The 16,728-nt window shown below is 46.0% G+C and overlaps 1 protein-coding gene across 1 annotated transcript in view; it reads left to right on the top strand.

Moving 5' to 3' along the window:
* The window catches only part of RAB3GAP2 (RAB3 GTPase activating non-catalytic protein subunit 2), a 586,520-nt gene that overhangs the window by 191,318 nt on the left and 378,474 nt on the right, over positions 1–16,728 (top strand). Inside the window, exon 7 of the mRNA XM_078649806.1 lies at positions 13,773–13,874. Coding sequence (XP_078505932.1) covers positions 13,773–13,874 — 102 coding nt within the window. The remainder of the gene's footprint in view (positions 1–13,772; positions 13,875–16,728) is intronic.

The following is a 16,728-nucleotide window of genomic DNA, read 5'->3' as shown; positions in this document are numbered from 1 at the left end:
TTACATGCTCACCACTCCTTCCCCTGCTCCTGTCACAGCCAGCCACGTCCCTCCCTAACCAGCTGAGCAACGAAGTAAAAATAAAATTATGATAATGCGTTATCATTTATTTTCTTTTTGACTTGCTCACAGAGCAGTGGAACGACGCTCCTCCGCTAATGCGGAGGAGCCTCCCCTAGGCACCATGGCTCTTGACCCCACTCCTGGAGGCCGTTAAATTATGAGCCGATCCCGCAACTGGTTCTGGCACAACCCAAGTCCAGGGCCTACTGCCACTCCTAAGCAGATTGAAGGGTTCCGTCAGGTCAAGCTCCCATGCTTTTGGGCTCTAAGGAACTGAGAGGTCTTTCATCTGGTGTACCGCTGCCAGGTTCGACCTAGGCGCCAGTTGGACTGTTTGGGACGTCACAATTGCTCTGACTCTGATTCCGACTCCACCTCCGGCACCACGGTCCACACCTGTTTCTGGAACATCAACACCGGTACTGCATCTATCAATGCTGGACATGGAGATACCAATAGTACTCTCTAAATCTAAGTCGGCGCTCGTCATACCTCGACCAAGGCCACGTCCCCAGCTTGGTCTGCTGCCTCCTCGAGAGAGAGAAACCGCACACCCCACACTCCTATTTTGGCCTAGAGGCAGGCAATGAATAAGACTGGGGTGGTGAGTTCGCTCACCCTTGTACTGAGCACAGTTGGTACAATGACTTTCTGGAGGCCAGCAGCCTTGATACCGCCCCTGAATCAGGTCTTCTGTCTATCCCCCCCTCCCCACCGCCCCCTTCCCACCCCTCCGACCCAGCCATGGAGGAATCCACCACATATAGCATGGTGATGTTAGGGTAGCTGATGTCCTTGACCTCCAGCTCCCTACCTTGGAGTTTAAAACTAATTTGCTTATATAAGTACTCCAGCCTGGGAAAACATCTTCTGAGCCCCTCCTGCCAATTAATGAGGCACAGATCCCTTTTTTGGGCACCTCGGCCAAGCCTTGCTCTAACCCCCCATTCAACAGGTAAATAGCGAGAGACCATTATCCTGCCCTGGGCGTCCAGAAAACACCCTTCCCCCAAACGTTTGGTGGTGCAAATGTTCACAAGCGGGTCCAAACCCACCACTTTCGCAACTACTCTCCCCGTTAAGGAACGAAACAAGTGAAGATGTTTGGGAAGCAAATTTTTTCTTCCATCAGCCTGTCTTTCCGCTCAGTGAATGCCAACTGTCTCCTGTGATGCTAGTCTCACGCCCTTTGAGACTCAGTGGGTCATGTCCTCCATGGTGTTCCTGAAGATCTCTGACCTGCCCTTGCCCAGGCTATCCAAGGCGGACTGGATGCATCCAAGTTCACAATTTGTTGAGGCTTGGATACCACTGATTCCATTGGGCAAGCCATTGGCACCAGTGTTGCTATTCGCCGCCATGCTTGGCTGGTTTTTCAAGTGACGCCCAGTTGTCCCTCATGAACATGCCCTATGAAGGGACTTGTTCGGAAAGAATGAAGACTCCACTTTCGAGAGGTTTAAGTAGCGCAGGGCCATGGCACACTCTCTAGGCCCACCTGTCCCATCTAGCTAACCACACCAAAGCTACCACTCCTTTTGTGGTGTCGACCGAGATGACATACCACCAGTTGCTTCAACCACAGAGTGACTTCCAGCAGTTTTACGGCCTTGGTGCCTATTGCCCCCGCAGCCAAGGTCAATGGACTGCTCAGTTCCCAGTCCCACCTGCCAAACCCTTTTAGCAAGCCCTTTGCAGAACACAGCCAACTTGTTGGAGACAGGATCCAAAGATTCTTGCTGGGTTGGCAGACCATAACATCAAACAGGTGTGTCCAGCAAATTGTTTGGAGGGGCGATGTCCTACCCATCCTTTCAACACCAACACTCCTTCCAACGACTGACGGGGGACCATCTGGATCATGAATGGCAACTACATCTGGAGGTGGCACAGGGCATCTTCTAGCAATTGGAGGGGCCTGGCTAGATCACTTTGCCACTCCCTAGAATGTGTAGTGTCAACACTTTTGAGTGTTGGATCTCCCAAGAAAGTTGTCTCTGGGAGACAAATTCCTCTCGGTGTGGAGCACAAGATTCCTGTATGCATTTCTGCCACTCCCTACAAGTTTATGAAGATCAAGAACGACCACGTCTAAGACGTTCTAAGGGCTCTGGACTGGGCCATGAGCGTTTGGTACCCGGAACTTCTGACCATGAGCCTCTGTCCTATGATCAGGCTGCGGCTTTGGGAGGATCTTCTATCGCAGCTGAAGGGCAGGGTCCTGCAACAGAGCCCGCGCAATCTACGCTTCCATGCGTAGAGAATAAGTGGTGAGAATTGTCTTCCTTTGATCTCCCTCCCAAAGTAGTGCACGTCATTCTAGCAGCCAGACTTCCGTCTATGATATCTGTTTATGCTGGGGCAAGTTTGTTACCTGGTGCAATCACCTCCACACAGACACATTACAAGTAAAGCTGTTTTTCTGCTTTTTTTTTACTATCTTTGGCCTAGCAAGGACTTGCCGTGGACACAGTTAAAGATTACTTGTGTGGTCTTTCACCTTTTTACGTTTAGCGGACCAACCGTCCTTGTTTAAATCACCTGTTGTAATGCGTTTCCTTAAGGGTCTGGTCCATATGTTCCCATTCAAACCTTTTGTAATGCCATAGTGGACTTTAATTTTGTCCCCACTTTCCTGCTGCTCACTCCATTTGAGCCAATACACAGCTCTCCTTTGCGTCTATTGACTCTTCTTCATAGGGATAACCTCAGCTCGTTGCAAGAGTGAGCTACAAGCGCCGTCTAGCCAACCACCATACACCACCTGTTTTCCAGACGCACCAGTGTTGCAGACTAGAGAGGCATTTTTGTTGAACGTGGTGATGCCCTTTCATGTCGGACAATGCATCACCCTTCTGGCATTCTTTGCTTCACCTCAACCCTTAAAAGAGGAGAAAGTAAGCCACCTTTTGGACCCCAAAAGAGCTTTGAGCTTTTATGATGAGCATACCAACGACAAGCGATCAGCTGTTTGTTGGTTTCATTTGTGGTTAAGAAGGGTAAGGCAGTGCAGAAAAGGACCATATAAAGATGGATAGTTCTCCGTATATTGATCTGCTATGCATAGCCCAAGAATCAACCCACAAGAGAACCTGAAGACTCATTCGTCCAGAGCCACGGATGCTACTGCTTCATTGGCACTTTAAGTGCCTGTTCTGGACATCTGTCAGGCCACAATATTGGCGCCACTCCATACATTCAGGAAGCATTACTGCCTTGATAGCCAAGTCAGAGGAAAAGGGCACTTTGCCAATGTAGTCCTGTATGATTTTCTTGTTTGAGCCAATTAACACCTCCCACACTTTAGGAGGTACTGCTTCGGTACTGTTGGAAATTGCCCTTTTTGCAGGGTTATCCCCAAGCTTTTCGCTTCTCCCTCCTTTGTTTTTCCTGACCTGTGGTTGTTGGCTATAGGACCCTTTGCACTTTACCACTGCTGATCAGTGATAAAGTGCATATGCCCTCTGTGTAAATTGTTATTTTGATTGGTTATCCTTGATTGACTGATTATTTTACCAGTAGGTCCCTGGTAAAGTGCCCTGAGTTTGCCAGGGCTGGTAAGTCAAATGCTACTAGTGGGCTTACAGCACTGATTGTGCCACTCACATGAGTACCTCTGAAAAGAGGTCTCTGGCCTGCCACCGCAGTGCCTGTGCGCTGTTTGTTAACTGCCCTGTCGACCTGGCCAGTGTAACAACTTGCCAGGCCTTACCCTTCTCTTTTCTTACACCTATGGTAGGCCCAAGGTACTCCCCTTGGCAGGGTGCAGTGTATGTGAAAGGTAGGACATGTACTAGTTTGTGTAACGTGCCCCTATCTTGCCCATAGGACAGAATGGGGAATGCTGTGTAACATGTTTATGTAATGTAATGTAATGGACACTTATATAGCGCTCCTATCACTCCAAGGAGTATCTTGGCGCTCTGCCAACCCAGGTGAAATAGGTTGGTGGGAAAGAAGCCATTCGGTGAACACATACCTTACACTAGTGCCCTGCACGCAGCGTCTGTGAGGGAGAACACCCAAGTTTTCAGGGATTTCCTAAAATGACTTTCATGGGACAGTGATCGGAAGTGCAACGGGAGCTTGTTCCAGGCCTTAGCTCCCAGGACAAACAGAGATTTCCCTCCTTTAGTTGACAACCTGAATCTGGGAACTATTAACGGATTTTGGCCAGCAGACCTCAAATAGCGGGTGGGGTGATACCGTTTAAAGCCACTGGACAAATATTTCGGTCCTTGCTGTTGGAAGGCTCTAAATGTGATCAGAAGGATCTTAAATAAGATCCTTTTGCCAAGTGGTAGCCAATGAAGCGCACTAAGTGCGGCCGAAGCAGATGACTTACGCGGCCACCGTAGTACCAACCGGGCAACCGGGCAGTTGCGTGCTGGACCATCTGTAGCCTATGGAGTATGGACTTATTAACTCCAGCATTTAGGCTGGTACAGTAGTCCAGCTTCGAAGTTATTAATGCAACTGCCACCGTTTTCCTGGCTGGCAGAGGAAGATCAAAAAATTTCCTCAAAGATTTAATTAGGTGAAAACACATGTCAGCTACGGCCACTGCTTGTTGTTTAAAGGACAATTGGTCGTCAAATTTAATGCCCAAGTTTCGAGCAGACGAGATGGTACTGGGGGGGCTTCAGCATCATCAGGCCACCTTGTTTCGGGGAAAACAGATTTTGATTTCCAAACAGCAGGATTTCCGTCTTGCCGGAATTACATTTGAGGTGATTGTTAGTCATCCACTCAAACGTAGCTGTTAAGCATTTTTTCAGGTTTTCCTCTGCACCAGGCAGTTCCTTATCCAACACCAGAATGAGCTGCGTGTCATCAGCATACGATATTGTGCTAATCTGGAATGACGTAATTAGCTCAATCAGGAGTACCATGTACAGGTTGAAGAGTATGGGGCTTAAACTAGAGCCCTGAGGGACCCCAGAGCTGATGACGTTAGCTTCTGATTGAAATTGGCCCAGAACTGTGAAATGGAGAAAATTTCTGAGCCAAGCCAGAGCTACCCCTCCTATTCCTGCAATAACCATCCGGTCCACTAAGATGGTGTGTGAGACCGTGTCGAAGGCTGCCGACAGGTCAAGTAAAATCAGGACAGCCTTCTTTCCCTGGTCCATGGCAGTTCGGAGGGTCCCTGCTGTAAACAGCAGGGCCGACTCAGTAGAATGTTTCGACCGAAACCCTGACTGGTTAGGATGCAAGATGTTGTTCTCCTCTAGAAAATTTGTGAGTTGGATATTTACACATTTTTCCGCCAGTTTGAATACCAGTGGGAGCAGGGAAATGGGGCGCAGGTTGGAGAGGGTAGTCACCTCCGATAGGGCCTTTTTCTGGAGAGGCTTGACTGCAGCAAGCTACCATTCATTGGGAATTTCTGCCGTGGCTAATGATGAGTTTATGATGTTGTTAATAATAGGGTTAACCACCTCTACTAGCGTCTCCAGAACTGAAGGTGGGCAGGGATCGAAAGGAGATCCAGATTTACTGGCCAAAATGGCCTTAAAAGTATCATCAGGGGGGACAGGATCAAATGAGTCCAGGCGGGGGGACCTAGTAGGTAATTTCTCCACCTCTGTCTGTTCTAAGTTCCCTGGATTGGGGGATACCGGAGAAAAAGTCTTCACGATATCCAAGATCTTCAGTTCAAAATAGTCAGCAATCGCATTGCAGAAGTCCTGAGACGGAGGAATCTCCTGCAATAAAGCTGGTGGATTGATGTAATCCTTTACTATTTTGAAAATTTCCTTTTGTCCAGTGCCTGCGATAGATATGGCCTGTAGATAGTGGGCCTTTTTGGCTAGCTTGATCCCTGCATGATATTGCCTTCCAGCTGATTTATAGACATTACGGGCGGCACCATCGTAGTTCCTGCGCCACCTTCGTTCCAGTGTTCTCACCTCCCCTAGTTTTAATTTCAGGTCTGGCGAGAACCACGGAGCATTCCTTTTGCTCTTGGTGACGCCGGAAGTATTTTTACCAATTGAGCCTAATAAGGCGCCAGTAGTTGCTATCCAGTTGCAGAATTTTTGGTTATCAGTAGAAGTATCACCCGTAAGAACCGGAGTGCTTTCTTTTAACATATCTACGAGGTCAGGTCTACTGGTGAGTTTCTTCCAGTTAGGTTTGTGGTTTTTATTAGGCCTTCTATTCTTTGTCCTATTTACCGTGGCCTTGTATTTCAGTACAACGTCAAACGGAATAAAAGAATGATCGGACCAAATTAAAGGACAGGGGGATTTAACTATTAGTCTAGTTGAATTAGAGCAGATACAGTCCAATAGATGTCCTGCAATGTGCATAGGTTCTTGGTTAAGGAGAGTGAGCCCGAGAATGTTAATAATATCCATAAAAGTGCTTACTCCTGGCTCTTTTGGGGAGTCCAGGTGCAAATTCAGATCCCCAATAACGTAAAATTGGAAGATCTGAGCGCCAAATTGCTCAGAACATCACCTATACTTTCTAGGAACTCGGTGGGAGACCCAGGAGGGCGATAGATAAGGGCACCTGAGAAAGAGTAGGAATCATGGATACCTAGACAAAAGGCCAAAGCCTCTGCCCCCTTAATGTCTGTCAATTCCTGGATGGAACACTTAAGTGTGTTGTGATAAATAATGGCCAGACCTCCCCCTCGTTGTTCGTTCCTATCCAAATGCTGTATCAGGAAGTTCTGAGGAAGTGCTACAGCTAGGTCGGGGTTACACCAGGGTTTCAGCCATGTTTCCGTAACCAATAACCAATCTAAATTGGTATGCATGATCAAATCATTAATACTTTGAGCGTTTCTGCAGAGGGAGCGAGCGTTAATAAGTCCTCCGCGCAGCACAGAAGATTGTGAGGGCAGGTCCGGGGGAGAATGTAGAATCAGCGTACACTTACAGTGACGGCAGCACACAGGTCCATGCCCGTTAACAACATTTAAGATCTCCTGACAATGTATACGAGGAGTAGTGTATAAGTTGAATAAATCACCACACGTACCTGACATGTCAGTGGCATAGCATGGGACATGGAGCGCCTCAGAGTTCCCTGTCTCCCGTGCCTCCTTAGCGCTGACGGGCGCAGACGGGCAGGACTCTGGCTTGACTCCGGCGAGAGTCAGGCGAGCCCGCTGCGCGTCACCGCTGCGCGTCTGCATTGGAGGTTTAAATAGGGAGTTCAGCTCACCTGTACGCCTGGGCACTAGAGCGCTCAAATCTGCATATCTTCCCATAGAAGCAAGATAGAAAATTGGAGTCTGGTATTCCTGAACTCAGAATTTAATAACACATCTTTCAGGAAGGATGGTTTTTACATCGTGTGTTTGAAAATAGCGCTTTTAGAAAGTGACTATTTTCTTGTTCAACCTTTCTGTGTGCCCCTGCCTGGTGGCTCCAGGAGTCTGGGTGTGTCAGCACTAGGCTGAATAAACCTATCTGCATTTGGAGTGGTGGGAGGAGTAGCACCTGGGCCTGAATAGGGCTGTGCCTGCCTTCCACAATGCTGGCTCCACCTCCTGTGGTGCGTCTGATGACCCTGGCCCACACTAACAAAGGAAGAAGTTGTGCACTGGCAGAGTGCACCCAGAACTGGGTCCAGGACCCTCACACATAGAGAACAAAGACTTTTTGGGTATACATATGAGAGCTGAAACCCCTGAACTTTAGACTACTTTGGAACCAAGGAGGAACCTTTGATGAGGAGAAAAGCTGAAGAGCTGAAGAAGTACTGCCCTTGCTGTGTGTCTGGGGTTGGCCAGCATTTGCTATTTCTGCCAAAAGGAAGGACAAGGGACTTTGCTGTGAGCTGTGCCCCCCTGCTTGACTATGACTTTGCTGTGTGCTGGGTCCTGAAAAGAAAGTCTCCAAGGGCCTGAGAAGAGCTGGCCACCTGTTGTGGAAACACCCGGATATAAAATTTCCAAGACTACTTCATGATCAAGAGGAATCCCTGCCAAAGAAGATCAGCTGAAGAGACTGAGGAGAAGTACTGCCCTTGACGTGTGTCTGGGGTTGGCCTGCTGTTTGCTGTTTCTACTGAGGAGAGGACTACATGACTTTGCTGTGTGCTGTGTCCCCTGCTTGAAGAAGGAATTTGCTGTGTGCTGTGTCCATCTGAAGAAAAGTCTCCAAGGGCCTGAGAAGAGATGGCCTCCTGTTTTTGAAGTCCCAGGCACACAATTACTTCACCCCCATCTTCCCGGAAATTCCTTTCACGGGAGTTCCAGTCTGCCAAGAAGGCCTGTAACTGTTCGTGAGGCCTTTTTTCTGAAGGGAGCTGGAAGCCTGACGCAACGAGAGAAGCATGACTCTGCCGCAGCAGCCGCTGCTGCATCATCGAGGAAGCGTGTCGCCGCTGCTGCTGTTCGCCGTTGCAACATCGGAGAAGCGTGCCGCTGCACAGAGGGTGCCGTATCATCACCGGAGAAGCATGTCACATGGTCATCTTATCGCTGAGGGAGCACACTGCTGCTGATCGCCACCGGAGAAGCATGTCGCCATCTCCGAGGGTGTTGTCGCATCACCGGAGAAGTGTGTCGCAGGGCCAGTAGCGGCTCAGAAAACCACTGACTTCGCTGCACGGCCGTCGGGCGTGCGCGCTTCGCCTCCACATTGTCGCATCGCAGAAAAGATGCCATTTTCTCGAATCGCACCGGATCGTCTCAATGCGTCGAGGCGCCATCTTTTCGCATTGGAACCGGAGCACAGGAAGAATCAATGCATCGCCTTCTCTGCGACCCTTTTGTTTGTTTTGCGTTACGCATCCCAGGTACTTTGTGAGTAAAGTGTCGCATTGCATCATCTACAAGTTTATTTTTGCAACAACCTCTCTAAAGACATTCTACTGAGTTTGTGTATGTTGCATTTTTGTCGTTTTGGTCTTGTTTAGTTTAGATAAAGATATTTTATCTTTCTAAACTGGTGTGGTCTCCATTTGTGGTGTTTTCACTGTTACTGTGAGTGTTGGTACAAATACTTTACACATTGCCTTTGGGATAAGTCTGTCTGCTCGTGCCAAGCTACCAAGGGGGTGAGCAGGGGTTATCTAAAGTGTGTATCCCCCTTACCCTGATTAGAAGCAAGGGGCCCTATTTGGACCAAGGCACCTACCTCTGCCAACTAGACACCCCTAGTTCTAACAGGTACCCATTAACAAGTTGAGCAATCTGCAGTTTCTAGTATCCATCTGAAGAACAAGTTACTCCTCTTCATTCAGAAACGCTCTTTCAGGTGGATACTCTAACTGGAGATTCCTCACCACCCTCCGTTCTCCCTGTTCTGTTGAATGAGCTCTTTTCACCCAACTTGAAAAGATTCCAATTTAGACATCTGCAGACTGTCACATCTCACCACTTAAGTTCCACAACCAATGGCACGGACAGAGTCATGAAAGACATCGATGTCAGCGTGCAGGGGTGGCGCATATATGTGCTCTGGCATTACTTCTCGGGTGGGGCAGAGTCACATGAAACCACATACTGGTGCGCAGGAGCAGTGCTAAGAAAATATTTGGATCCAGTCTGGTGAATGGGGCGTATTCAGAAGGTGTGAAATTAGCGGTTAGATACTGTGTCCACCAGAAAGAGTGTCATTGAAGGAAAGTAATTTGTTCTTCAAGCACAATTGGACCAGGTTACCAAGAACGCTGCCACATGTGTTGGCACACAGTGGCAGGCAATTTAGCACACAGTCACAGGTCACCTTTCCTTCATGGAGTGCTACATTTAGGTGTTAAACTGATACTAATGAGATACAACCTCTTCCCGGACATGTTAATATTGTAAAAATAACAAAATAATGAATTAATACTGCCACTAAATTTACTGCATTGCGCTGCATGATTTGTCTTTTCTTGTCCTTCCCTGTCACATAATTTGTTCCTCCTCTGCTGGATATTTCCAGTGAACTCTCATAAAACCATGCAGCTCAATCCACCACAATATTACAGATGGTGCTCCAAAGTGTCTGAAAGCTGGCATGTAGGCACGCTGTACAGATCCAAAATGCGATTTCACCAGATTTCTCTATTTTATACTCTACAATGACAGTGTATGCTCTTCTTGGCCTACAGCAATTTTGGGAGGATTCCTGGGTAAACTGATGGAGTTGAGTAAGGGAAAGGCTGGTCCTCTTAGCCCTTCTGTACAAAGTGAGATCCAGGGTACCTCTGGTATTGCTGCATTTTTATCCTGTCATCAGGTCATAACATGTCAGGCTTATTCCTTCCTTTTGGTAATGTCCACGTTAACCACATTCTTTCTGTTGTGGATGGCTCTTGTACCTTTTAGTTGTAATACATATGCTTGATTATGGTTGGTCAAAACCATCAGGGACACTTCTGGGGAGTTCCGTAGCTTCTGTCATTTGTAGGGACTCTGGACTGGTTTGATGGATTTAGTGTCTCTTTGAGAGCCAGAGATGTTGGTATGAGACTTGCCCTACGCTTCTAAGGGCCAGGTTATTGAAGAATAAAGAGAGTGTAATATTAACCATAACGTATTTTTAAAATGTGTTTCATGCCGCTTTTGCACTTTTTAAGCACGGAAACTAACAGTTACTATTATCCAATGAAAAAGTGCTAAGTTTGTAGAGAACACAAGCTGGCAGTGCCATTCTGCAGTGTGTGCTGATATATTGATGTGCCATTCCAGAAAATACAGAAGCGGTAGCCAGAGAAGAAGTGGGTCCATAATACAGTGGTCATAGCTTCTTTAGAGACCAATGAGAGGTACATTAAAATAGTCCCCCTCGGACAGGTGGAGCTCGTTTATTATTGTGCTGCAGTCTTTTGTAGGGCTATTTGTATTTTTTATCGAATGTGGTAGATGTGCCTAGAATGTTGATATTGTTATATTTTATTTTTAAACCCGTTTCTTTTAACATTGTGTTTTTATCTGAGCAATGTGTTTTGTCTTCCAATCTAAACACCTCCACAATTTAAAACAAGCATTGACAAGACAGTAGCTCTCGCCTAAGACATTGGATTTGCCAATGCCTTTTAGCAATGTTGTACAGCAGGGTGGCTGATGTGCAGCATGGTTAAAAGTTAGTGGTTTGGCGCAGAGGAAAATGGAGTGGCGTAGAGTGGAGTGACATAAAGTACAGTGGAATGGAGTGGCATAGACTAGAATGGAGTGTCGTTGAGTGGCATTGTGTGAAGTGAAGTAGGAACTAGTGTGTTGCAAAAAGACGAGGAAGAACGCATGTACTTGGCCCATGCTCCAGTGAGTAGCTAACGCAAGAAAGGAAGAGAACCCTACGGGAGCTAAGTAATCGAAACATTGCAAATGAAAGTGACAACAAAACCAACTAATGGTATGCCGTGGGCGGGTTGTAAGCACACGGAGTTGTAAATATTACGTCTTGCAGCACAGCGCATGGTCTGTGTAGGTGAGACCTAAAAATGTGTATATGATGCCTGAAACAGTAACACAACAAAATAGTAAATTATCTTAAGCCCTAATATGTAACTGTATTTACTGCAAATTAGCCACATGCTATTATGGCGGCTGCAGCCATTTTGTTTTGTTTTAGCTAACTGGAATAACTGTGTTCGAAGTTGTAATCCATACACACATGGGATCTAATGGGAGAAAGGAACCCAAACAGGCACGTACTGCTCCCTAGTTAATGAAGCACAAAGTACATCTGGTCCACAAAGGGTAAAGGGGGGGATTAAAGTTGTCCATGGGAGAATGATTTCTTTAGGACAAGAGCCTTCACTCACCCAAGGGTGGCATGCTTTACCATTGGGTTCCCTCACTCCTGCGCCAAATGGTGCTTGGTGTGGGCTAACACTCTCCAATGGAGAGGATCTGAAGGTTTTTTAGTGATAGATGAGCAGTACATATGATTAATGGGCAGAATGCTATGTAATTACATTTTAAACAGAGAATGGTTAGAGAAAAAAACTGTCTCCTGGTGGGCTAAATATCAGTTTTATTCTGGTGCTCTCAGTGGATAGGATTAAAGAAGAGAGAAGTGACGGGGAGTTAAGAAAAAATACTCCCAATGTGAGGTCAACATGTTTCTGCCCTAGTATGAACCTATCTGGGGTTCAGGGGCATTCATCAGAACTAAATTGGAACAGTCACTCTCCAACAACCAATCTAAAACCTGATACCAGCCTCAAGGTAGTAAACCAGGTGATACAGAACATGGCCCATAATGCCTTTGTTATTGGGGTCCACCGTTGTATCGTAACGTGGGAGTTCTGCTCACTGTTAAGTCTCAATGGGCCGCCTAGACAGCAGAGCTGGTTCAAGTCTGTGCGCCCCTGGGAGGCGTGCCCAGCTAGACGACTGCTCATTCCAGCTCATCTGTACCTAAAAACACCATTTGGTGCAGGTGTGAGGAGGGCAAATGATGAAGCATGTCACCCTTGGGTGAGTGAGGATTTTTGTCCTAAAGAAAGCATTCTCCCATGTGTAACTTAACTCCCCCCCTCCTCCCCTTTGTGGACCAGAAGTACTGTGCGTGTGCTTGAAAGTTACAATCGCATTTTCTCGCCTATAATTCCCACATTCCCAGCATGTTTAATGAGTCTGAGAAAAACTGAGCACAATTCAGCCTCTTTCTCTAGGGAGGCAGTGCTCCCTCAATGTGAGCAAGTGTGGCATACATATGAAGTGTAGAGAGAGCACGGTTGATGGTAGACGGGTAGAGGGAAAATATAGGCAATAGTTATTAGATATTCCATAAAAATGTCACAAACAATTCAAGTACTGTCCTCCAAATGTCCACGCCATACTTCATCTTCCCGATTACAACTTTGAGCTTTTCTCTGTCAGTTGCCATTACCACGACAAAAAAGCTACTTGGTTCTTGTGCCAGCGCCCTCTGCGACAGTTCTCCTGTCCAGCTTGCCTGCAATCCACTACCCTCTGCTGCCTGTCACCTGCTGCCGTCTGTTTGTGCCTCCTATGCTTGTTTCTTGCTCTGTTTTGCCTTTTCTTCGTGTTTTTCTGCCCTCTGTTTTTCCTTTCTTGCTCGTTTTTCTGCCCTTTGTTTTCTTTTTGTGCTCGTTTTTCTGCCCTCTATTTAGAACTTCCTTTCATGCTCGTTTTTCTGCCCTCTGTTTTGCCTTTTCTGCTCGTTTTTCTGCCCTCTGTTTTGCCTTTTCTGCTCGTTTTTCTGGCCTCTGTTTTGTCTTTTTGTGCTCGTTTTTCTGCCCTCTATTTAGAACTTCCTTTCACGCTCGTTATTCTGCCTTCTGTTTTGCATTTCTCTACTCGTTTCTTCCCTCTACCCGCCGTTTCCTCAAGACCTGGCTGTTTGACGGAGACGTCACCTCGCACCACAGCTGCCAGATATCCCCAGGGGTGACAGTGCAGCGCTCTACAATTGATGATTGATTGATTGATGATGCTAGTGTTCCCACTGGAAGCTTATTTTCAATGACCAGCAGCATGGATGTTTCTGCACTGAACATGACATGTTACTGAATTAGATTGAATAGTGTATTATTAACACATTGTTTCAAGAATCTGATAAGTGATTTAACCATAATCAAGGGAAGCCCATGAGGTTTATATCCCAGTTGCACACTCTTTTTCGGACTTATGTGGAACCTTCTGTTTTCGATCTCTGTGTCTTCTGTAACTGTTCTCTGTAATGTGGAAACATGTCTGTACCTCCTGTTGCTGCACTTTTTCACATTCCCGCCTCAGGCCGGAATCCATCCCATCCTTCTCATGACCTGTTGTCCTTCTCCTCTAGAACGGGGTGCTGCTGCTGGCCCAACTCTTGAACGAAGACCCGATCCTCCAGCTGAAGTGCCGCACATATGAGATCCCCAGGCACCCGGGAGTCACAGAGCAGGTGCGGGAACCCATTTTCAATCAAAAGAGCAAATGTACTGGCATTTGATTCCCTCTTCTCTGTTGGGAGCACAGTATGTGTCATCTGCATGTTAATCATGCCTTATTTTAGCGGGGTTTGACAGTTTCTTCTGCATAGCAAGCTCGAGAGTTTGTGTGTTTGAGAGGGAACTCCCACACCCTCTATTCACAGGCACGACAAGCCTTTGCTCGTCTTCTGAGGGTTTGACTTTTACATTTTTTTTTAACTATGACAGAATTCCTCAATCCACTTCAATTTTGAGAGGAAAATACAGCCTTTACATTTCAGACTAACTGAAGAGATGAATGCCTTTGTTAATTGTCTCGAATTCATTTAGAGAGTGAATGCTTGGTGACTTTTCCTGAGATGTAAATGTGCTAGAAAAAGTGTAAGGCTGTACTTCCATCCAATGTGTGGTCCCCTGTTCTCGTTAGCCCTTTTCACATTTGTAGCTCACCTGTATTTTTTGCCTCTTACAGAGCACAGAGACCACAGGATAGATAGGAAGTACGACGTTTGCATTCTTTTACAGGCTATGGGAGAGTGGTGTATGGTGGCAGTGTTTTTTAAACCAGGGCTAAACCTTTTTATCTGCACTCAAGAAATAAAGCATGCTGACATACTCAGTAAAAATCTATCCAATACCAGGAAATGGGGCACTTCACTCTCCCATAGTGTGAGCTATGTGGTGTTTTTAATAAAAAAAAGTTACTAGGGTATTACGAGTGCGCTGTAAGAATGGTTTTGATACCAAGGACCTGAAGACTGCTACACAAAATGGCGATACACAAAATGATGGTTCCCTGCTGTCTCTGGCTTATAGCTCCCCTTGTATCTTTATTTTAGAGGTCCTTTTGTATGCAGTGGGTGGAAATTAACTTTGTCATCCCTCTCAATCTCTCACCTGCCAGCTCTCACATGTGTCAGACGTGGGGTCCTTGCTCACTGTGCCACTAGATTCAAGCTAGCCTGGCTGATGAGGGGTGATACCATGAAACCCGTCCCACGATGCTTGTTTTCGGTCCAGGAAGGGCCTGGCTTGGCAGGTCTGGCTGGACTATTCCCATGAAGAGCAAGGTCAAGACTGATTTGCATATGACTGGGATTAAACTGCGGTGATATGGTGACTAAAAGAAAGATGGATTTAATCCAGATCTCTTGACTGGGGGTGTATGTATGATTTATTCGGCATTCCGTCCATCATTTGTTTGCGTAGCAAAGCAAAAAAAGCCCACATCTGTTGTTTCCTCTGTTCCTCTTTTCTCAAAGCATCAAGTAGAGGAAAAAGCATATGAATGGACCCTCTGAATTTTTTATTGTGAGTCAATCAAAGAAAAGGCAGTACAGGCTCTTGATTCTCACCAGTAGTCTCTAGTTCTAGATACATCCTGGCCTCCTGAAGCAGGTTTTTGCACTTCATTTTCCTTCACCAGAAGCCTCTGCTGCCCAATTGAGAAAAACCATGCTAGGATTGTGTCTGTGTTCCCCTTGAAGCTGGAACTAATCCTGAAACACCTGAGGAAATTATTGAAGATTGAGGCGGAAGAGAGGAGCTGGTCTGCTGCTGGCAAGAGCCATTGCCTAGCTTTGACTAGAGCCTATGCACAGGACAGATGTTCGAAAGCCAGCCCAGGAGCCAAAGGAACCTACAATGATTCTGGCAAGGAACATCGACGTGCAAGAAGGTCTTACTGCAAATAAAGTAAAGGCCTTGGGCCTACAGGTAATTCTGAATAAAGAGTCTGCCATCCATACTTGCTCACCTATCATACTATTTTACAGATTATTTGGGGCAATTGGACTAAGCATGTTAGCTTGTCTGTGTACCTGCTCACTCAATTTATACTCATAGTGTATCTACTAGCTCCTTTTTGTGTTTGTACAGTTCCTTAAAAAGGAGGACGAACTGCAAAACAACTTACAAAACTTTACTACTACTATTCCAGCAATACAACAGAAGACAGAGTTAACCTATTAGAGGACAACAGTGTACATAATGTTTATATAATTTTCACAATTTAGCCTTAGAACAGCATTTTACCAATCCAAGCTTTCTTTCAGTCATGGAAAAGCACCATAAGTAACTATGCAATTACAAGAAAGTCAAAGCAACTATGCCTCAAGAGAAGCACATTATGTGCACAATAATAGTTTGAGGTGTGAGGCTACACTGTTTGAGGCGTCCCCTGCTGGGCCAAAAGCCATGGATAAAAACAAGGTTTGTATCATTAATTTATGCACACAGACTCGGTGTACACCAAAGAACCACAAAGAAGACACTCTACACGGATCAAAAACATGGAACATAAACGGGGTGGGAGGACAAACTAAGGTGGACAGTTTAAATCACGTTGCAAAGTACGTTGATATTATTTGTTTGCAGGAGACATGGCTATGCGGCAACACCCCAGTAGTTGAAGGGTTTGTTCAAATTCATAAACCAGCCAGTAAAATAAGAAGATTTGGACGCCCGTCGGATGGGATCACGACTCTCATCTCGACCAGGCTAGTGAAAGAGGCAAAGTTAATTAGCACATTATGTAAATGGGTGCTGGTTTGTAAGGTATCCTATTCGGACATTGAAGGAGGTGAACCTGATCATCATAAATGTATATATCCAATGGAGCTCTCAAAAAGAATATGATACAGAAATGGGGCTCTTTAAAAAGGATATAATTAATTTAAATGAAATGTATGGAACAGATGAAATGGTGATAATGGGCGATTTTAATCACAAACTAAATTACGAAAAGATAGATTTCTGGTTTGAGGTAATCTTGAGCTCTTATAGTATAGGGTCAGCAAAATTTCTCATGTGTGTAACTACTAATCA

This window comes from Lissotriton helveticus, chromosome 6, assembly GCF_964261635.1.
Source record: "Lissotriton helveticus chromosome 6, aLisHel1.1, whole genome shotgun sequence".
Lineage (NCBI taxonomy): Eukaryota > Metazoa > Chordata > Amphibia > Caudata > Salamandridae > Lissotriton > Lissotriton helveticus.
The sequence above is the reverse complement of the archived record's forward strand: the minus strand, read 5'-3'. Positions and strand labels throughout refer to the sequence as shown.